This window comes from Alexandromys fortis, unplaced genomic scaffold (assembly GCF_014885135.2).
Source record: "Alexandromys fortis isolate MF-2015 unplaced genomic scaffold, M_Fortis_MF-2015_v1.1 scaffold_261, whole genome shotgun sequence".
Lineage (NCBI taxonomy): Eukaryota > Metazoa > Chordata > Mammalia > Rodentia > Cricetidae > Alexandromys > Alexandromys fortis.
In genome coordinates this window covers 1503879-1527000 of record NW_026068144.1, presented here as the reverse complement: position 1 = coordinate 1527000, position 23122 = coordinate 1503879, and the positions used below count along the sequence as shown (strand labels likewise).

At 44.8% G+C, this 23122-nt stretch overlaps 1 protein-coding gene across 3 annotated transcripts in view; it reads right to left on the bottom strand.

The window, feature by feature from the left end:
* Csgalnact1 (chondroitin sulfate N-acetylgalactosaminyltransferase 1) overlaps nt 1-23122 on the bottom strand; it is a 319461-nt gene that overhangs the window by 9518 nt on the left and 286821 nt on the right. For all 3 annotated transcript variants that reach the window (XM_050126918.1, XM_050126920.1, XM_050126921.1), the window contains 3 exons: nt 17999-18100; nt 4425-4603; nt 3277-3371 (listed from right to left, as the gene is read on the bottom strand). In XM_050126918.1, the coding sequence (XP_049982875.1) occupies nt 3277-3371; nt 4425-4603; nt 17999-18100 (376 nt within the window). The remainder of the gene's footprint in view (nt 1-3276; nt 3372-4424; nt 4604-17998; nt 18101-23122) is intronic.

The following is a 23122-nucleotide window of genomic DNA, read 5'->3' as shown; positions in this document are numbered from 1 at the left end:
GCAGGACTGATAGCCATGAAAACTCATCCTGGGCGCACTGAGCAAAGGCTGTGATTGCGGGGCTGCACGCGTGACCTTTACCACAGCCCATTCCGAACCCACATTCCCCACCTCACTGAAGTACTGCTGCGTCCCAGGGAAGGCCATGCAGGGTTTGTTAATACACACATGGTCTAGACGGAGTCAACATGCAATCTCAGGGGAAATCTCTCCTAATTTTCTTATCTCCGGCCATTACTTTTTGGTTTATAGTGTCTCGCCACCTACTCACTCTCTCCACAGTGTATTAATTTCTATAGTTTGATGTGTGCCTCTGGCATTCTTGCCGGGCCATTTTCTTTTTGCCTCTGATCTCTTGGGGATAACTGGAAGATCTAGTCCCGCTGCTCAAGAGGAGGGACACCCTGGCACGGGCTAAGTTCTGTCACTTAGGCACTTTCCTATCTTAATTTTGGGGTCCGAAGGGTGTGTGTACTCATGCATGTGTGTGTGTGTGTGTGTGTGCATGAGTGCATGCACGTGTGCTGGTGTGCACCTGTGCTTGCACGTTTGTGTGGGTGCTCAACTGTGCAGTATAGAGGTCAGAGGGTATTCTGCCGCTCTTCACATTGTATTTGAGACAAGGTCTCCAATGGACCCGGAGCTGGCAGTTTGGCTCGACCTTCTGGCTAGAGACTGCCCTATCTCTACCTGTCTCCATCACTCTCCCAGTGCTGGGGTTTCACCCATCTGGGTGGGGTGGAGACCTGAACTCGGGTCCTCAGGCTTTCCCACAAGCACTTTATCCAGCGATCCCTCTCCCTAGCTCCTGACTCTGCAGCCTTGGACCATTCATTCAGCATCTATGAAGGGTGGATGAGGGGCCTCAAGCCAATCTTGCCTGAGGGTACGAAACAAGTACAGCTCTTCTGACCCCAGGACCAGGACCTGGAGCAGATGGCTTCAGGCAGTGAGTGATCAAGATAGTTTGTCTTGGGATTAGCTCTGTGGCTAAGAGGTCTTGCTGTCATTACAGAGGACCTGGACTTTATTCCTGGCACCTGCATCAGGTGTAACTCCAGCGCCAAGAGATCTTATACCCTCCCTGGACCTTACACACATAAATAAAACTAAAATGAAATAAATGACTTGTCTAATGAAGGATACAATCATGCATTTCCCTGGGAAACCTTGAACTTGCTGCCTTTCACTGAGCTGGATAATTGTACACTGAACTCTGAGCAGCAGCTTCATGTACCGGAGGAGAGGTCAATGATGCTCTAAGAAGTAAATGTCAAAGGTGATTTGGGGCTTCTCGCTGTGGCCACGCACATCTGAGGCTCTGAGTTATTTTCACCTGGACTGCTTATTCTGTGAGTCTGGTAGACCTGCTTTCTACACTGTCTGTCTGCCTCCCATCCTGCCTGCTCTCAGGATGAACTGGAAAGGACAAAACCTTTAGATTATGAAATGAAAAGAAGTCCTTGCAAGCAAATAGGGCCTTTATGAATTTGAACTAGAAACATTAATCACTTCCAATGTCAAATGTAAAACAGAGCTTTATTTAAAATCAAGGGAATTTTTATTCTCATTGGTTGAAAGAAAAAAGCCCATTTTGTCTCATTTTCCTTTAACGTCCCATGAAAGGCTTACAACTCCTGGGATGGGAAGCCAGAGCCCCGGTCCTCATGGGAGACTCATCTCTCATGTTCAGAAAACTGGTTCTTTGGTTGTGAAACTGTCTGAAGCATAGAGAGGTGGACCATACCCAGCCACTCACTACACCTGCAGTGCTAAAACCTGACAGCCATAGAGGAGACGGTTTGTGCACTTTCTGGCTTGAGCCCACCAAAATCATACGAGGACAAGCACAAAACATGAACCTCCTCTTTTCTGAAAGCACCCAAAGCTTCGGTGTTCTGGAGAAGAATCCCATTGGCTATCAGAGGTTACCTGGGAGAGGACAAGGGCACAGGTCAGGTATAGAGTGAATGGGTTTTCTTACTTCTGAAAGCCCATCACAGAGTCGGCTACCCAAACGAACGTGGCAGAACAATGTTCTCCCATGACCATGATATGGGGCACGAGGAGACCCCATATCCCCTTTTCATCTACATCTGCTTGTCTATGTCCCATTTCCTTCCTGTCCATAAGGATACTCGCTGTGAAAAGCATGGCATTTCCAGGCCTGCTAATAGGAGGCAGAGGTGTCCAACATAATCTCCCTGCTGGGAAGATCACCCTGAGTGGCTGAGAGGAGGGTCTGTCCTGTGCCCAGGTAGCCAACAGTACCCACCCCCACATACACTCCACGGTTTCAGTCACTGCTATCAGCCGAGGTCAGAGAATATGAAATGAATTATTCCAGAAATGAGTAAATTATGTGCTATATTCTATATTATCATTAGTCACTGTTGTTCTGTCTCACTGCTACCTTATAATCCTAATGTTAGCACATGCGGAAGTATAGAGAAAGCCACACTATGTACAGCGCTTGGGATGATTCCTTATCTCATGTATCCGGTGAGGGGATTGGAGCATCTCCACTCAGGCAAAGGGACTATAACAGCAGCCTTGGAGGGGCAGGGGGTGCTCTCCTGGTTTGTCCCAGTTCCTCTTTCCATTCTGCTTCAGCTGTCTGTGATGTTATGAGAGTGAGCAGGCCCTGGGGGCTTGGCGGTTCCACGACCTATCACCGGTGCAGCCAAGATCTTGGCAGAGAAGTTCTTCCTCTGTTTCTTTGAAAGCGACATCTCTGGTGACACCATTGATGCCAACATCTGCCCCAATATGGGGATGTGTAGCCGTGGTGATGGGATGGGATGGGTGAAGGGCCAGGGGACAGGCCTGGTTCTTGTTCCCCACTGACTCAGGGTAACTGCCACCCGCTTCTGTCACCTGTTTTCCACCATCTTAGGCATTCCTGTTTCTAACGAGAACATTACCCTCACTTTTCCTATGGGATTTTGTAATGATAAAGAGAAAGCATGCTCTAGCCGTAATCCAATCATAGTAGTTCCAAAAACCATAGACGGAAGCTATGGAGGTGTGAAATTACCCTCTTCTAAGGTACGGTTCCTATTTATTTTTCACTTTTAAATATTGCAAGGACTTTTAATCATCGTGGCACTCGGAGCAAAGGCCAGAACATCTGCCAAACTTAAAAACCACTAAGGGGATTGGTCTGCGGATCCCGCTCACCGCTCTATCCCGCTCACCGCTCCTCACGGTCAGGTGCCCCAGTAATGAGTGACATTAAACAGCGGCGCACACGGGCATCTGCGGGTCGTTACTCACCAGCTGCTGCTCTAGGGGCGGGACTGCATCATGATGGCCGTAGATTACGCCAGGGTTATACTGACTGAAAAGAACTGGATAAAATACCTTCTTCCCTGCAAATCAGAAAGCAAACATCTGCTTAGGAGAAACTCGGTCCACTGCTGGGCTTGCTCATGTACGTTTCACCATCAGAAATAGCCCAGGTGCTTCCACCCACTCTTTCTCGCTTCACCCAGCTCTAGACCAGATCTTAGAGAGAGCACCAGCTCGACCAGTCAGCCTGATTCTCCGATCCCTCTGTCCCAGGATGAGAACAACATGAAAGCTGCCAACAGGCCAGAGGTTGGGGTTGCCTTCCCCAAAGCGTTGAGTGTGGAGGAGGGTCCTGGTGTCCCTGTCCTGCATGCCCAAAGCCTTTAAATGTCGATTTCTATTTATTTATTTATTTATTTATTTATTTATTTATTTATTATGTATACAATATTCTGTCTGTGTGCATGTCTGCAGCCAGAAGAAGGCACCAGACCTCTTTACAGATGGTTGTGAGCCACCATGTGGTTGCCGGGAATTGAACTCAGGACCTTTGGAAGAGCAGGCAGTGCTCTTAACCACTGAGCCATCTCTCCAGCCCCCTAAATGTCAATTTCTAGTACAACCTTAAAGAGTGGCAGAGGAGGTCAGGAAGACTATGGGCAGCAGAGGGCTCAGAGCAGCTGCCCCTTACCGCTATGCATGGAAGAATCGCCATATTTTAACAGCAAGTGAACATACCAGGACTCTTAGCTCTCTAGCAACAGTGCCTATGTCCACAGACATCATTTGTGTATTTGGGGCTTGTTAAGGGCCCATAGCTATTTTTTTCCCTTTGGATTTGGGTGGCTTTCCAGGTCCGTGTCCTCTGACTCACTGTCTCCAGTGGATGTCCCACCCATCTGACCTCCCAGTGGGAGACAGAAAGGGATCATGCACAGGGGTACAGGACATAGTCCCAGAGTTCGTGTGCCTGACAGCCCTGTTGCACAAAGCCTGAGGGTGAGCTGAACAAGATCACCTTCCTTGTCTTTGTGACTGAGGGAACATGATGGCAGAGCAGCCTGTGTAGACAGTAACACCTGCGGGAAAGAGAGCCGAGTGCCCGAAAGAGGTAAGAAGGAGACAATGCCAACCTGGCTGTGTGTTCAGCCTGCATGTGTTGAGGAACTCAGAGGTGAAGTAGATGTCCACGTCACAGAAAAACAGCAGGACGTTGCTTCCCTTCCAGAAGCGGGCTCCGACATCCAGTCCCTTCCCCCGGGAAAATTCTCCATTCAGCTGGATAAAGGTGAAGTTTCTGAAGTTGGCAGCTCTGGAAGATACAGAGAGCAGATGGTCAGGGGTCACCACTCATCACCACACTTCCCGGGAGGACAGAATCCCCCGGAAAACACACGGCTGGAGCTGTCCCCCTCTGAACGTTCTGTAATTCTGAGGGTGGCGGGGCCACCCAGGCAGGGACAGAAGAGCCAAATTGAGTAGACCCCACTGAGGATGAAAGGACAGAGAACACCTAGCAAACTTTTGTTGTTGTTTTGCTGTGTGGCAGGGTCTTGCTGTCCAGTCCAGGTTGACCTTGATTTTATGACCTTCTTACCTCAGCTGACATTACTGACATTAGAGGTATATGCCACCATGCCCAGTTCTACTGCACTTAATTTAATTTTTTTAATTATGTGTATACGTGTGTGTAGTTGCTAACAGAGGCCAGAAGTGGGTGTCTGATACCCTGGAGGTGGAGTTACAGGCAGTTGTTAGCCACGCAACATGCGTGCTGGGAACAAAACTAAACCAAAACATGGGTCTTCCACAAGAACAGTCTGTGTTCTTAACCACTGAGCTATCTCTCCTGGCCCCTAATGAACTTGCAATATGAATTTATGTCTTCCATTTCTCCAAATTCTTCTATATTGAGACTGCAATTGTTATCACTAATGCACACCCTTTGTGATGGGATTTGGAATTAGTTAAGTAGAAACACAACCCAAAGACATCTCCATGCTTTCTGGGCCACTAAAATAAACCTAGTGCATAAAGCTGAGACCCTGCGGAATATGGCTTCCCAGCATCTCATCTGTTTCAAGCCCAGAGTCGGGCAACATGTTCTTGATGTGTGTTACCCCAGACAGACTGAAACCTTCCTCCTTTCCTTCCCAGTAGAGGAAAAGCAGCATTGCGCGGTGTGAAAGAGGACCAGCGACCTTGCCTTTGGAAAGCAATGATGCACCAGCCCTAACTGCATTGCCGCTAGCTCTGTTAGCAGGACATGCTCATTCTTTGATTGCTTCATTAGCATAAAGGAAATAACAATAGCCTCATTAGTCTTTATACAAAGTGACTATATAAGTGGTGGCAAGGGGATGTGGTAACATAAGCACCATCATCATCAGAGGTAAGGATTTCCAAGCCCAGGCTGCCGAAGTCAAGAGGATTCTGTAGTTTGCTGAACTTCCCCAGAAACTTCAGAACCTTCTGAAATGGGACTCAGTCTGGGCAAAACCGTAATTCATTTGGTGCAAATGGGTCCTGGACAGCCTTCCATCAGGTGGAATGAAAGGCCTCTTTCAGCCCTGTTTCAGCGTCTGTGTGCCCACGGGCTGGCATGTGGCTGTTCTTGTTGACTCCATCTGTCTTTGATCAAGGCTTGCTCTACCCACACTTCTGCCCTTCCTACCTCGGCGGGGCCCCACCGCTCCCTAGCTTCTCCCTGTCTTGATATAGTCGGCAGATACAGGAGGAAAACCATTTCCATTTTTAATAGTTTATATTCCTCGCAACTCTCTTGGCTCAAGGTCAACACAAATTGCCAAAGTCCTAAGCATTTCGCAGGCTGAGTGGTGCTAGTCTCTGGGATTTAATCACAGAAACCAGTTTGGCTACTCTTCCGTGACTTGCCTTCTTTCAGATCTCAGAGGAAGTTTGTGGTTTTATCCCGGGAATCTATGGGTGCAGCCTAGCCTCAGTCAGACGCCAGACAGGAGCACAGCCTGAGATCCGAGTGGAAGACAGGCGTGTGAAAAGCCGGCTCTCTGAGTCAGCAAACCCGGGTCCAGGGCCAACAGCTGTGCCTGGTCCCAAGCAGATACACCCTGGATGTCTCTGAATATCTGTGAATGGAGATTTATGAATAAAGTTAGAGTGCTTCTGGCCCGTGCTTCTGCTTTATTTGGAGTCCTTTCTCTTGCCTTTGCTGCCTTTCTCCAAAACCCTGTTCACTGGGTTTCAAGGCCCCTTCAGCTCTTACAACGCCCCTGGACAGCAAATCTTCATTTACTTCAGTCCTGTGATTCCCCTCTGCCTTCAGGACTTTATCTTTGATCCTCTGCTCAGGGGTGGTGGCTCCAGCCCACAGCTCCTTCAATTAGTACTGAGGCTCGGTTCCAAGGCGTTCCAGAACCACACCTGGCACTGGCGGAAGACAGCACAACTGTCTCCACAGACAAGCGCTGTCAGGGCCTGGCGGGCAGCCCCCAGATCCAGGAGGCTTCTCCAGCCCCAGCTGTCAGAGTCCTCACAGCCCAAGTCGTCCTGCCTAAGGGAAACATCACCTGAGGGAGAGGCCTGGGTTTCACCTGTACTTCTCAGGGGCTTTTTAGCCTGTTCTCCCTGACGCTTCATCCAGGGTCTGCCTTGTTCAATTGTTTCAGCTTTTCTATCCTCCAAGACCCTGTTTCCTAGACCACAGGGGTATTTGTTATCTGGTTTACAGAGTAGGGAGGCTGTCATTTCAAGTCACAGTGCTTGCTCAGGTTGTAGCTGACCCACTACTTAAAAGGTAACTCTCCTAAGATGATTGCAAAGATCTATCATGAAAGATTTTAAATCCAAAGGCTTATTTATTTATTTATTTGGTTTAATGAGATACAGGGTTGTGCTATATAGACCAGGTTAGGCTCAAACTGACAATCCGCCTGCATTCTACGTTTTGGGGCTACAGAAATGCATGACCGTACTTGGCTTACACATGCTTTCCATATGCATGATAGCAAGCAACATTTCTGAAGGCAAGAGGCACACTGTCTTTAATGTTACGTTGGGAAAACAGTGACGTTACCTCTGCCGGCACAGCCTGCAGACCGTTTGCAGAGGTGCTTCGAGAAGTCAGTTCATACTGAGTAGAATAGAGTGAGCGGCATGAATGTCTGAGCTTACAGTGTGAACGGCGGCGCAACAACCTATGGGCCTATGCTGGCAAACAAATAGCCAAGAGATAACAAAAGACAGGATGCCACAGAATGTAAGAGGGGACAAAAATCTGACGCCTCTGCCTGGCCAGCGCACACATGAGAATACCCTGGCTCAAGTAGGTTACTCTGGTAAACACCATCACCCATTCCACAGTAGCAGAAGGAAGGGGAAAGGCCAAGGCTTGCCTGTCAGTCTTTGGAAAAAGAGGAGGGACAACATCCCTGGTGCTAGTGTTTGAAATGATCTTAATTTGAAAGACCTTTAGACAAACTATTTGGACATCACATTGTATACATGAATGTGTTGCTTCTAAAGGAACCCTTTATCTGCCCTCACACAGTGGCAATTTGCTTCCTTCTTTTCATCCAGGCTTTCTCTGAGGATAAGGTATTCCCTGCTATTTTCAGGACACAGCCCATTCCTAACATGCATCCCAACCAGTCTCCAGGGTGCACTTGCCCCAAAGGCTACAGGTTCAAGATGTGAACGTTGACAGCCCCAGGAAGGTATCTCTGTGCACCTATTGCCCAATGTCTCCGCCCAGATTCTGGAGAAACCCTATGGCCTTGAGTGCAGACCACTGAGACAGCATGCAGAACCATGTTTGTTCTGCGGTCTATGGCCCAGCTCTGGCGACAAACCATAGATGGTCATGATAGCCGAGTCAGAAAGGGTACATGTGACTGGGACTGCCTTAGTGATCCTTTTTCACCACACACTATCTTCCTCTATTTCTGTGAAGAGGGCTCTTGTTCTTCAACTTCACGCCTTGAATACCACATTTTGAGTACCTCCTGGCAAACTAAAGAGCCCTCTATGAAGATCTTATCAAGTTCTGCCCTGTCCCTTTTGTGTCTTGAATCTTTATTGTGTCAAATGTACCAATGCACAAGAGGCTCTTGCAGGTTCTGATCCAAGGCAGCAGGCTCCCCCCATACAACTCCTTTCAGAAATGACCCAGCACTGTACCCAGTGCACCCCATGTATGTATCCAGTAAGGGTCACACACGAAGACAAAGAAGAGACTAAAAGCACTCGACACAGCTAGAGATGAATAATAGAAATGACCGAAGCTCTTCAGGTACTTCCCCAAGGACTTGCTGTCTGGAGAGAGCTTCTCCTACAAAGAGATTTCAGCCCCCTCTTCAGTGGGGAAGCCCTTGGTTACCCCTTCCTCTTTATATAAGCCTACTACCCACATGTGACAGAGGCTGGGTCCAGTGAATTTGGAAGGGTAAATAAAAACCTTAGCTTTTATGATGAGGTAAATATAGAGTAACAGAAAAAAAAGCTGAGAAAAATAGCATGCAATTTGTGCTGAAATATTTAATGTACTCTCACAATGAAATGCAATACTTGGTGACATGCAGGCACTGGACGCTGATGACAGTAGAATGGGGGCTCTCCATCTCACTAATATGTGAACCCCTATTATGAACACACAAAAGGATACATGATTTATTCCCAATTACCTCTTGAATTATATTAATAATTAACAAAACTCTTAAATTTCCCACTCAATTCCTTTCTTTGCTATGATAAATCTGTGCGTGGGGACTTCTCGGTTACGAGCAGTCATTTTTGCAGAGGTTATGATGACCTGAGAAAGCTATTGCTTCTGCTGCTTTTAATTCCCCTAATTGCCTTGCATTTCTCTGAATGAGAGGATTAAAACCATGCTGTCCAGTATGGTTGGTTCTGATACAGATGTTTTCTTACAACTGCAAAGAAACTGTCTTAATGTGATACTTCCCATAATAGCCCCTTATTTAAAACATTATTCAGGCCCAAAACTCTGGCAGAATTCCACTGCTGGGGTGCAGGCCACACTAGTCAGAGGAACAGGTGAGTGATCTGACTGGCAGCCAGATTGCCCTGCCCCCAGATTCTCTTCCCCCAAGACCTGTTCCACTTCCCAAGCTTCCTACTTCATCTTCCCTGTGGCCAGCCCTTCCCCCAACTCTGGCAGACTTCATTGTCTCAGGTACAGTTCACAGGGGTTGGAAGAACAGGTAAATGACCTGCGTGCTAGCCAAACTGCTATACTCCTCAGATTCTGATCCCCCAGACCCAACCCATGGTCCTCCCTCTCCCACCTCATCACCAGTACCGCTGCTGTGCCCTGCCTCCCACCCCCACTCCTACAGAATCTCACTGCTCATGTACAGATTACACCAGTGGGAGAACAGGTGCAGACCACAATGGTCAGAGAAGCAGACCATGCTAGTCAGAAGAACAGAGAACCATGGCTGCACCAAAGACCAAGCTAGCCACCAGAACACTAGCTCCAACTTGGACAGAGGCTCCCTACTAGATCAGGCAGATGTTAGAAATCCAGGTCACAAAGGCAAGAAGACCAAAAAGAAAAAAAAAAAACTAAGGAGAAAAACACCCATCCAACAAAGACAAACTCAGAAATCAGGACCTAGACCTAAAATCATCCCCAAACCAGATGCCTAAATATCAGTGTAAGAACACAATCAACAATAGCCAGGGTAATATGGCTCCACCGGATCCCAGCTATCCTATAACATCAAGACCCAAATATCCCAAGGCAGCTGAAGCACCAGAAAATGACCTTAAAAACAGCTTTATGAAGATGACAGAGGTTCCTAAAGAGGAAATGAAAGATCCCTTAAAGAAGTTGAGGAAAAGACAATCAAAAAATTGGAGGAAGCCAATAAATCTCTTAAAGAATGTCAAGAAAAAACAAATAGGGGAAGGAAAGTGTTGCAAACCTGAAAACTTAAACAGAAGCAATAATGAAAACACAAACTGAGGGAGTCCTGGAAATGGAAAGTCTGGATAAGTGAGCAGGAACTACAGACACAAGCCTCACCAACAGAATACAAGACACAGAAGAGAGAATCTTAGGGATTAGGATATGATAGAAGAAATAGATTAACCAATCAGTTAAAGAAAATGTTAAATCTAAAAAATTCCTCACACCAAACATCCCGGAAATCTGGGACACCATGGAAAAGAGCAAACCTAAGAGTAATAGGAAAAGAAGAAGGAGAAGGATCCCAGCTCACAGAAGAAAACTTTCCTAACCTAAGGAAGGACATGACTATAAACATACAAGAAGTTTATAGAACACCAAATAGATTAGATCAGGAAAGAAAACCTTCATACCATATAATAATCAAAACACTAAACATACAGAATAAAAAAAGAATACTAAAACCTGAAAAGGAAAAAGGCCAAGTAACATATAAAGGCAGATGTATTAGAATCACAACCTACTTCTCAATGGAGACTAAAAGCCAGAATGGCCTGGACTGGTATCTTGCAGACTCTAAGAGACCAAAGATGCCAGTCCAGACTACACTACCCACAGAAGCCTCCAATCACCATAGATGGAGAAAACAAGATATTTCATGACAAAGTCAAATTTAAACAATATCTATCCACAAATACAGCCCTACATAAGGTACTAGGAGGAAAACTACAACCCAAGGAGGTCAAGTAACCCATAAAAACACAGGCAATAGATAATAGTACAACAGCAAAGCCCAAAGAAGGGAAACACACACAACAGCTACTGCTATTATTACTACCACTATCAATACCATCATCAAATATAGCAGGAATTAATAATCACCGATCATTAATATCTCTCAATAACAATGGGCTCAATTTGCCAATAAAAGGACACATGCTAACAGAATGGGCTCAAAACAGGATCCAGCCTCTGCTACATACAAGAAATACATCTCACCTCAACATCAAAGATAGTCATTACCTCAGAGTAAAGTGTTGGAAAAAGATTTTCCAAGCAAATGGACCCAAGAGCACACTGGTGTAGCTATTCTAATCTTTATAAAACAGACTTCCAATCAAAATTAATCAAAAGAGATGGAGGATATTTCATACTCATTAAATGAAAAATTCACCAAGATGACATCTCAATTCTGAACATCTTTGCCCCAAATGCAAGGGCAACGACACTAGTAAAATAAACATTACTAAAGCTTAAATCACACACCCAAATTTACACATTAATAGTGGGAGACTTCAGCACCCCACTCACCAATGGACAGGAATGCCAGAAAGAAACTAAACAGAGAAGTAACAGAACTGACATGTCATGACTCAAATGACCTAACAGACATCCACAGAACATTCCACCCAAAGACAAAGCATAAACCTTCTTAGCACCTCACAGAACATTCTCCAGAATTGACCATATAATCACAAAGCAAGTCTCCACAGGCATGAGAAAATTGAAATAACCCTCTGTGTCCTAATAGAGCACTATGGATTAAGACTGGATTTCAATAACAAAAGGAACAACAGAACACCTACAAATTCATGGAAACTGAACAACTCTCTACTGAATTACCACTGGGTCAGGGAAGAAATATAGATAGAAATTAAAGACTTCCTGGAATTCAATAACAATGAATGCACAACGTACCCAAAGTTATGAGACACAATGAAAGCCCTCAGAAGCTAAGGATCTGTGTAAAGAATTTGGAAGCATCTCATTAGCAGCTTAGCAGCACATCTGAAAGTTCTAGAACAAAAAGAAGCAAATTCACCCTGGAGGAGTAGAAGGCAGGAGATAATCAAACTGAGATCTGAAATCAATAAAAGAGAGACAAAGAGAGCAATACAAAGAATCAATGAAACAAAGAGTTGGTTCTTTGAGAAATCAATGAGATAGACAAACTAACTAAAAGGCAGAGATAGAATATCCAAGTTGACAAAATCAGAAATGAATAGAGGGACATAGCAACATACACTGAGGAAATACAGAATCATTAGGTCATATTTCAAAAACCTGTCCTCCACAAAATTGGAAAATATAAAAGAAATGGACAATTTTTTTTTTAAATAGATACCACTTACCAAAGTCAAGTCTAGATCAGATAAGCAATTTAAATAGACCTATAACCATTAAGGAAATAGAAGCAGTCATTAAAAATCTCCCAGCAACTACAATAACAGCAAGCCCAGGACCAGATGGTTTTAATGCAAAATTCTACCAGACTTTCGCAGAATAGCTAAAACCAATACTCCTCAAAATATTCACAAACTAGAAACAGAAAGATGTCAAGGGGATACAAACAGAAAAATCGTTGCCAAATTCTTTTTATGAGGCCACAGTCATCCTGATACCCAAACCACATAAAGACTCAACAAAGAAAGAGAACTACAGACCAATTTCTGTCATGAACATTCATGCAAAAACACTCAATAAAAAGCTCTCAAACTGAATCTAAGAACACATCAAAGAGATTATCCACCATGAACAAGTAGACTTCATCCCAGAAAATCAGGTATGGTTTGACAGAGGAAAATCTGTCAATGTAAACCTGCACTATAAACAAACCGAATGATAAAACAAACAAACAAAAACAAACAAAACGTACATGCTCATCTTATTAAATGCTGAAAAAAAGCCTTTGACAAAATCCAGCACCCCTTCATGGTAAAAGTCTTAGAGACACAAGACTAGAAGGGCCATATCTAAACATAATAAAAGCAATATACAGCAAGCTGAGAGTCAACAGTAAGTTAAATGGAGAGAAATTCAAAAGCAGTTCCACTAAAATCAGAAATAAGACAAGGCACTCCACTCTCTCCATATCTATTCAATATAGCACTTGAAGTTCTAGCTAGAGCAATCAAGTAACTAAAAGATGTCAAGGGGATACAAATTAGAAAGAAAGAAGTCCACCTTTTTGCTATTTGCATATGATATGATAGTATACATAAGTGACCCCAAACATTCTACCAGGGAACTCCTATAGCTTATAAACACCTTTAGTGAAGTGACTGGATAAAAGATTAACTCAAAATGGACATTTGGGGTGTCTTCATTTCCCAAATTGATCTTAATGTCACTGGATGTTTCTGACTTTGGGCTTATAGCTACCCTAGAGGGCAGGAATTTACATGTAGTTTTCCTTACCTGATATGCACATTAATTCTCCCCTCGGCTATCTGGATGAAATCTTCATGAAATGATTTTAAAGAGGCCTGATAGGCTAACGCACACTGTGGGAAGGCAGGCCCATGACGGTACTACCACCACTACACCGCCTCTCTCTTCATCCACATGGGGTAGAACAGTCAATTGGTGTGTGTGTGTGTGTGTGTGTGTGTGTGTGTGTGTGTGTGTGTGTGAGAGAGAGAGAGAGAGAGAATGTATGTGTGTATACATCCAAACATCATATATGTATATGCATGTTTGTGTGTGTACAGGTGTATGCCATTGCATGTATATGTGTGTGAGTGTGTTTATGGAAGCCAGGAGTCAATGTCGGGTGTCTTTCACAATTGCTGTCCATCTTCTCTTTTGAAACAGGAACTCCCGTTAAGGCTAATGCTCACTGATTGGCTAAATAAGCTGTCCAATAAGCTCTGGAGATCTTCCTGTCTTCGGCCCCCTTCCAGTTCCAGGTTATAGACACATATGACCACACCCAGAGTTTACATGAGTGCTGGAGATTCAAACTCTGGTTTGGGCAGCAGGCACCTTACCCAAGGAGCTAATGCCTCATCCTCAGTGTCTCATTGCTAATGCCTCAATTCTCAGGGATGGCTCTTCTAAAAGATGTCCCTGTGTCCCCATGGTCAGACAAAGATGAACTTGCCAATGCATGATAATTCAACTACAAGCTATAATTTTTAAAAATATCCTCTTATACAGTTCCAGTCAAATGGCTAATGCTTCTCAGAGTGAGCCATGGCCAGACCCAGCAGTGCCCATGGAAACTGTGAAATGCAGGTTCTCAGGCTACAAATCAAGCCTGCTGAGTTGCCAACTCAGTATCTGGGGCTGGGTTCAAGTATCCTGCATGTTAAGAAGCATCCAAAGTTAACCAAAGCTTAGGCATATTTGAGAGTTTTTATTTGAGAACAGACGAATCCTGGGAAAATCTATAGATCAAGGATCAGGTACCTTGGAAGTAATTTGTGTTGTTTTCTGATACAGGGACCTGTAAACATTTAACTCAATCTTTACAAAGGAACAACGGCCTGCATCTCGCAGGACAAGTTCATATGCATGCTCGCAGGCATGTGCAATGAAACGAGTGTTTCATGAAACCATCTATCGCCTTATTACCCGTGATTCATTCTGACAATTTGCACCCTACTCTATTCCATTTCCAAAAACACTGGGCTAAGCCCACTGAATCGATTTTGAAACCCTCTAATGAATCACAACCAGAGTTTGCAAAGCACCAATCTGTAGCAATCAGCTGAAGCAGAAAGCTCAATTGAGGAAGTACAAACTCAGAGAAAGAGAACATAAAACACTGCAAACTCATCGTTAAACAAGGCCGTATATTTAGATATTCTTAAAGTGTTTGCATCTAGCTGGATTTAGAACACTTTAATTACAATAGTGATCTCCAAATGAAGTGAATGTCTTTTAGCCTGATTACAAATCTCATTAGCTTCAACAAACAATTACGGATCTTGGGAGGGCACGGGGGCACTCGGCTCTCTCATGCAGCTAAAGTGAAGGCCTCAGGGACAATCTCCCTTGAGCCGTAGTTTCTTCATCTAGGAAACAGGAGCAATAACAATATCTGTCTCAAAAAGCCAGACACAAAGGGTCAAAGGACCTAGGGACCTGACTTAGCAGGTAAAGTGCTTGCTGCGAAAGCATAGGGACCACAGTGCAGATTCTCAGATGCCATCTGTAGTCCCAGCAAGTGGGAAGCAGACACGGAATCCCAGGAATAAACAGCTAAGCAGATTTTCAGAAACTTCTAGCCCTAATTTCGGTGACGGATCTGCATCTATGTATAAGGCAAAGAGCAACTGGAGAAGATGTTCAACGTCCACCTCAGGTGTCCACATATGTGTGCATATACCCATACATACACATGTGAAAATGCATACACATATGCATAGCACACATACAAGCATGCACCAAAAGTTGCTATATTTATTGAGATCATTCATAAAAATAATAATTGAAAATAAAATGCCACTGAACAAATATTATGACCACCATACAAGAACAGTGAAGATATTAAAAGAAAGCCGCAGGCAGAAGCGTGCATGTGTGTGTCTGTGTGTTATCATAAATACAAATCCAATAATTACTTGGTACTATCTTTCCTTTGATGAACAAACTTGTATTTCCAGGTCTTTAGATTGGCTCTGTCTATGGCTGTCGATGTCGCCTACTTGACTGCCTACTCATCTGCTTCCTTCCTGCTTAGACTTGAATCCACCATTTCTTGCTCAGAGCAATTTTTACCATCTTGTCTCCACAGTTGACTACATCCTCACTCCCAAACCTAACTCTCCCACCACCTGCCACCTACAGCACCAGTATCTTTATGTACTGTGCTCTTTTGTCTTGTGCATACAGACTCTACTTACATGTTTCTCAGCTCACTTCTAAAACCTCTTTTATTCATTCTGTAACCACTATATATGCATATAAATGGATTTACTGCATGCCATATGCTCTGTGATGCTAAAAGTTCATATTAAAAATTAAGATTAAAATAAAGGAACATATATTTACCCCAGTCAGATTACCAAGGTAGACTAGATTATCTGACTAATTGATACTATTAGAACAATAGATACCATGGGGTGGAGAGAGGGCTCAATGTTTAAGAGCACTTTCTGCTCTTGCAGAATACCCATGTCCAATTCCTAGCACTTGTGCAGTAACTTACAACTGCTGTAACTCCTGTCCCAGACGATCTGACACCATCCTCTGAGCACCACAAAATACACATAAATATATGCAGGCAAAATATGTACATATATTGTTAAAATAAATCTTAGCATCATTACCTCATATGAATTTACTGTTTTTTGATAAATTTGAACATTGTGGAAACACACAAAAGTATTAGTCAATGTCTGTGCCATCACATGCTTATGACATGGAGTAACCTGGGGAAGACTTACATGATAAGAGTGCTTAAGCCTTCCAGCCCTTAGACGGAACATTTCCTATAGCATGTTTAAACTAGCCTGCCGTTTCCATAAACCCAAAACTGCGTAACCATCAGCAAATGTCCCAACAACATCCTTTGAGACATGAAAAAAGTGCCAAACCCAATAGGATAAGATTTGCCAATTCTGTGTGCACACTGAAGTCACATGCCTGGACAGACACAACGTTTGTTGGAATAACGCAGTTACCTGCAGTTCAGGGTGCAGCCCCTTCGGGCTTGCCACCACGTTTGCTTACAAAACATTTCTATCCCGATTGCTGGTTTGAGGCAGGTGGAAGACTTTAAAAATGATTTTGTCTAGGAATGGATATTGGCAAAGATGCTTACACCTACCCATTGGGCAGAGAACATGAGTCCTAACCATCTGTGCTCTCCACTGCTGAGCGAGAGGAAAGGAATGGGAATGTCTTAGACCTGAGAGAGTTCTATTTCAATTACTTTCAGGGTATCCAATTATTTTCTTCCATCTGATGATCCACACACACACAGGCCTTTGCCATTTTTAACTCCTATTCCTTTCGTAAACTGGTTAGGTTTTGTGACTTTTCCAGCCGTAAGTAACATGTAAATCAACAGACCTCCTTGCCTCCAATGAAACTTTATTTATGAAAACAGATGTGGTGGGTATGTGGTCTGAGAACAACAGCTGATGACCTTTGTTTCCAGGATGTTTGAAATTTTAATTGTGCCCATTAACACAACTCTGGTAACAGCACGGAGTGACACAGAACATGTTCTCCATCTCAGAAGCTTATTCTGCAACTGCCATCCAATTACCACTTCCCAGAAACTCAAAACAGACAGTCCTGTTTCTATCTAAACCACGGGGGCCTGTTGAGACTCGTGCCGCCACGGAGTGCTATTAAAGCCGCCAAAGCCTCACATATATCAAAGCTATCTACCTGACTTCCCAGCCGCGTCTGCACACTGCAAATGTGGAAGCTCGGCAGTACCACGCTGGCTTCCGCAGTTACGCAGGATGCCATGGCTTATTTGTCTTGCAGGAAAAAGAAAAAAAGAATCCATTCTTGCTGCTTTTGAAGACCTCTATACACTCTGCAGCTGATCAATGAGTTATAGACATATCACCCCAGGCCGAAAGGTTTGGATTAAGTCTTTTCTGTTCAACTGGATGGGTTTAATCAAGGAGCCTGCTTCGGCCACCCCTTCTGGGTGTCCCCTGATGTTGTTAAGTGAATGACGAATGAAAGGCCAAGATGAAAGGGTGAGGACATTTGCTCCACGGCTAGGACCGGAGTATAACTCTCAGACTATCAAGCAGTGGCTGAGGTGGAGCTCGCTGCACAAATCTCACCCTGCACACATGAAAGTCCTGGAGCTGTGGTGCTGAGAGACTGCCCTCAGTTATGAGCTCCCAGAAGCCCATGCTCCGCACCTCTGCTGAGCAGGGCGGTTTATGTCTACTGTCAGACTCATCACCCAGACACAAGCCGTGCCAGACAGGGTGGTCTCCTGGGGAAAGGAGGGTACTGAATTCTCCTATGCACAGCCAACAATGAACTTTCTTAGGGACCCCATGTTAAGGAAAGGAAAACTAAACAGACAGTACTTACTTGGAAGTGTTTTCAAGTATTCCTTTGACTTCATTCATTTCTTCTTTCCCAAAGTAAACAACGGTGAGGTGAACTCTTCCATCCTGCTGGATACACATCTCCCTGGAAAACAAAACACATGTTGTCTGGTCCTGTCTGCACATTTACAGGGGGACACAAACCAACCCCCCTTCCTCCTCCCTTTTCCTCAATTTTTTGGCAAAGTGTAAGGAGACTTAAAGTAAACACAAGACAGAAAGAAGGGCAACTTGATTGGCCACTCAATTTTTATTTATCTTATCAGGAAAACCATTGAATTTAAATTTGCAGATGTGACTAATTAGAGCCAACCTGCTGCTGTAATAGCCCCGCGGGGGGTCTCAGGCTGTCCTGGGGAGGGTTCTGAGAAGTCTCTGGTGTATTAAGACATTGGCTCTGTGTTACATCTGAGAAACCTAATGTCCAGAGAGGGTGAAACAAGAAACCTTGTCTGTGGATGCTTCCCTGGTGTGAGACCAACAACACAGTCTTCATTCCCAAATGGACCACTGCAAACCCTCACTTTTTGGTTCAGGGCCGGGGAAAGCCTTGGAAAGAGCTAGTGTCGGCAGGACTGTCAAGGAATTCCAGCACCCTGTTTGCACCCTGCCCTTCCAGGCAGGTGGAAGAAATCTCACTCCTCAAGAACTAATGAAGTAGACATGTAAACCCTAGGCCTAAAGGTCTGATCGAAAGATTTCTGTACAGCTGGAAGGAGCTAAGACCTGGGGAGAGGATCCTGGGGTCTAGCAGTGTGACGTAACACTGAGCGTCCCCACAGTCCCTGCAGAGAGTCTTTAGTTATTGACAGCAAAATCTCCATACACAGAAACCACTACTGCCCCATCACGCCACTATAATCCCAGCACCTGGAGACTCAGGATCTTGACAAAGTAGCCATTTGGTTCAGCTCTCCCAGGGCCGGGTCTTTGGCTCTTGACTGGTCTAGACTGAATCCCCACCAAAGCCTATGCGTTGCTTGCTGTGTTCTCCTCTTTGAAATATAAGGTCTAGCTGAGCTGCTCACTTCTCTGGAGGGTTTGCTCTTCAAATTACGCGTGTGTAACTGTATGCATGCATACATGCAAATGTAAATATATACACCCATAATCTTTATGTGTACAGGCAGGCATGCCTCAAACATGAGTTTGCCAGTAAGGAGATAACATGAACTGGTGGTTCCTGGGAGGCAACAGGAGATAGATTGCGCCAGTGGGATGGTAGTTTGAGACATCTGGGTATTTCCTGTGCCCTCCTCCCGCTGTTGACATTCATGCAATAATACAAGCCATTGATTCCAGAAATATCTTGGCCTTACTTACAAAGTTCCAAGTATGAGTTTTTTTTTTTTTTTTTTTTTTTTTGTTATAACATCAAAAAGGGAGAACATTCTTGGGGTTGCTGGGAAACATCAGAAACAACAGAAAACATGGTTCCTGCCCTAGAAAAATGGTATTAGCGGATAAAATAAGCTCAGATGACATCATCAGACAAGTGGAACTTGGGGACCATGGCAAGTTCTCAGGCTGTATTGGGACTCGGAAGGGGGAAGGGTTCAGAAAGAAGGAAGAGGCTTGAAGGGAAGGCCACCCTGACACCAAGCAGGGTGCACATAAGTCTCAGCCTGGCTGTAGGTGTGCTTCTGACTGTGCACATAGGTCCCCTTGCCAAGCCTGCCAGACAAATGGAAGTAAATCAAGAACACGGGGCAAGTGCTGGAGAAATTATGCTTTAAAATTGTGTGAGTGTGAGTGTGTGGGGCATGCAGGGGACCCATCCCAGTGTGAGTGTGTGGGGGTGTGCAGGGGACCTATCCCAGTGTGAGTGTGTGGGGTGTGCAGGGGACCTATCCCAGTGTGAGTGTGTGGGGTGTGCAGGGGACCCATCCCAGTGCGAGTGTGTGGGGCGTGCAGGGGACCCATCCCAGTGTGAGTGTGTGGGGTGTGCAGGGGACCCATCCCAGAATCAGGAGCAAGTCACCTGCTGGGCCTGAATCAAAGTCTTCCATGTTTTCAGTAATATCTTTGCCTCTCTCTTTTTGGTATTTTTTCTTTTGTTTTGTTTTATTCTTCTTGAAGTTTACTGATCTAGTTGCTTTTGATTTTTAATTTTTAACACTATTTTTAAATAAAGTTTTTACTTTCTGTGGTTTTAGTGCAGTCTTTAGTTTATTATTTTGAAATTCCTTTTTTAATATTATTTTTTGACTTTCTTTTTTTAGATTTTTTAATTAATTTATTTATTTATTAAAGATTTCTGTCTCTTCCCCGCCACCACCTCCCATTTCCCTCCCTCTCCCCCAATCAAGTCTCCCTCCCTCGTTAGCCCAAAGAGCAATCAGGGTTCCCTGCCCTGTGGGGAGTCCAAGGACCATTTTTATTTTATTTTTTTTTAAAGAAAACAAACTATCTTTTTTTATTTTCATGCCAATCCCAGTTCCCACTGCCTCCCCCGACCCTGCCCCCATTCATTCCTTAGAGGGGGTAAGGTATATATTGCTTTGAGGAAGGTCCAAGGCCCTCCCCACTATATCTAGGCTGAGCAAGGTATTCATCCAAAGAAAATGGGTTCCAAAAAGCCAGTACAAGCAGCAGGAATAAATCTTGGTGCCACTGCCAGTGACCCCTCAGTCTGTCCCAGCCATACAATTGTCACCCACAGTTTGATCCTATGTAATCCCAGCACTCGGGAGGCAGAGACAGATGAATCTCTGTGAGTTCAAAGTTAGCCTGGTCTACAAGATCTAGTTACAGGACAGGCTTCAAAGCTCCAGAGAAACCCTGTCTTGAAAAAAACGAAAGAAAGAAAGAAAGAGAGAGAGAGAGAGAGAGAGAGAGAGAGAGAGAGAGAGAGAGAAAGAAAGAAAGAAAGGCTAGCTTTATTCTTAAATGCTCCTTGGTGTTTTTAAATCAAGGGAGAGGGGTCAGGCCCAAGCCTTCAATGGCCAGGTCAGGGATCTCAGAAAGGCAGATCCAAGCTTGCGCTGGTGCCGGCCTCCAGCTCACCACTGCAGGTGTGTGTGGGTGCTTTTCTTCATTCACCCACAGCATTTGCTGACAATATACCACATGCTAGACTCTCCCAGGGCATCTTAAACAACATGTAGGACTGGCGTGTCTGCCCTTGAAGAAGTCTCCTACCCCCCAGGCCAGACTCAAGTTGCCTACAGTGGAACTGTTCAACGTTCCTTGAGAATATGCGATTGTGCAGATCCCACGACTGCTGTCTGAATGGCTTTTGCTTTTTCTCGATCCTTGCCCATTTGACTACATCACCCTTGAGAGTGTATGGGACTATGTTTGGTTAGATGCCCACATGCAGATATGTCTTCGTTTCAGAAATAAGAGTTAAAAGGAAATCGTAAATGACCGACTCAGCCGCACACAGACTTCTAGCTTTACGAAGTTAACTACTTGTATTTGGACAATGCTGTCTGTATGATTGCCATGATAGGGCCTGCTGCTGTTACATGGGAACTCAAGCCTCATGAGCCCTTCTCAGGGAGCACATTCTGTCCAAAAACGCTTCCCGTTACCTCAACAGGCCCAATTCCTCGGCCTCAAACCAGAAACTGAAAATTCTGTTTCTATATCACTCACACACACACACACACACACACACACACACACACACACACACACACATCATACTTATTAGGAAGCTTTTTTTTTTTATAAAACAGTGTGTTCTTCCCCAGGTCACCATCACGTAGAGTGCACTGGCTGTGGATGCCAGGACTCCAGGGGATTTGATGTAGCACTGGGGATTGGGCACCGACAGTGAGCACAGTGACAGCAGAGGCTCTGAGGCAGCTGCTTCATTTGTCACCAGAAGCAGGGGCATTGCCTTCCTCCGTAACACTTGGTTAGCAGTGCACGCTAAACACCTGTCCTTGCACACTGAGAACACCAGGAAAGACTGGAAGAGTCATGAAACATTAGTGATCTTGTGTTGCGGGAGAGAAAGCAGGAAACTGTGTCAGGAATTTGGGGAATGTCAACCTTTATAGCCCAGGCTGAGTGGCCTGGGAAACCACCATCTGTGGTTTTCATGACAAAAGAATCCATGTGATGGAAGCTTGACTTTCGGTGTCATGATATTAGGAGATTACGTCACGGGGGGCACTGCCACTGAAAGGAGTTACTTTCGGCTTTGTGAGACCTTGGTGTGCTCTGTGTATCACCCAGCCATGGTGATCCAAGCCTATCACTCCAGCATTTGGGAAACACAAGTTCCAAGCCAGATCCTGTCTCAAAAGAAAAAAAAAAGGAAGGCGAAACAAGAGAAATGGAAAGGAGAAAGAGAGGGAAGGAAATGAGAACGGGAATGGGAAGGACAGGGGAAGTGGATAAAGAAGGGGGAGAGGGAGGGAAAGCAAGGAAAGTGCAGGGAAAGGACAAGAGAGAGGAGAAGAGATGAATGGAGGAAGAGGAGGGGAGGGAAGGGGAAGTGGAGGGCATCAGGGGTGAATGAGCTCTACAAGGCTGAGAAGAAGCAGAACACTTTCACAGCCAAGAAAAGGTTTAATCTCATTGCTACTCTTCTAAGTCAGTCTCTACTCAAATCATCAGGAATGGGAAAATCTAGGAGGAACTGGAGTGCTTCGTGCAACAGCAATCCATCAGCCCCCAGTCTACCAGTGCCAACAGGCAGGAAAGGGTTCAGCCATGAAGGAATGGCAACGCTGTAAGGAACAGATTCCGTCCTGGAGAGGGAGGGGAGCGCTTCTGGGCTTCTCTGGCATCTGCTTTTATCATAGCGTTCTGTTTTGGGCTTGGTGCATCCTTGCCCTCATCCCTTTGCCAACGCGAACTAACAGAGAATTCTACTATTCTATTATTTGGCTGTTCTGATCATTGCTAAGGAGTGATGGTGGATTCTGGTCTGTAATCAAGCAAATTTCCCGATTCTCATTGCAATACAGAAAACACAACCACTCTTCCAATGGACCATCTTCTGCTCTCTTGAATAGACATTGCTATACGACCTGTAGCTCAAACTAAACACCTCTTCTATTAAATCCCCGAGGACAATTGTTGAAACAACATGACAGATGAAGTTTTAACATTTCTTAGCTCGTCTTCTAAGAAAGCTTCTTGGTGTAGC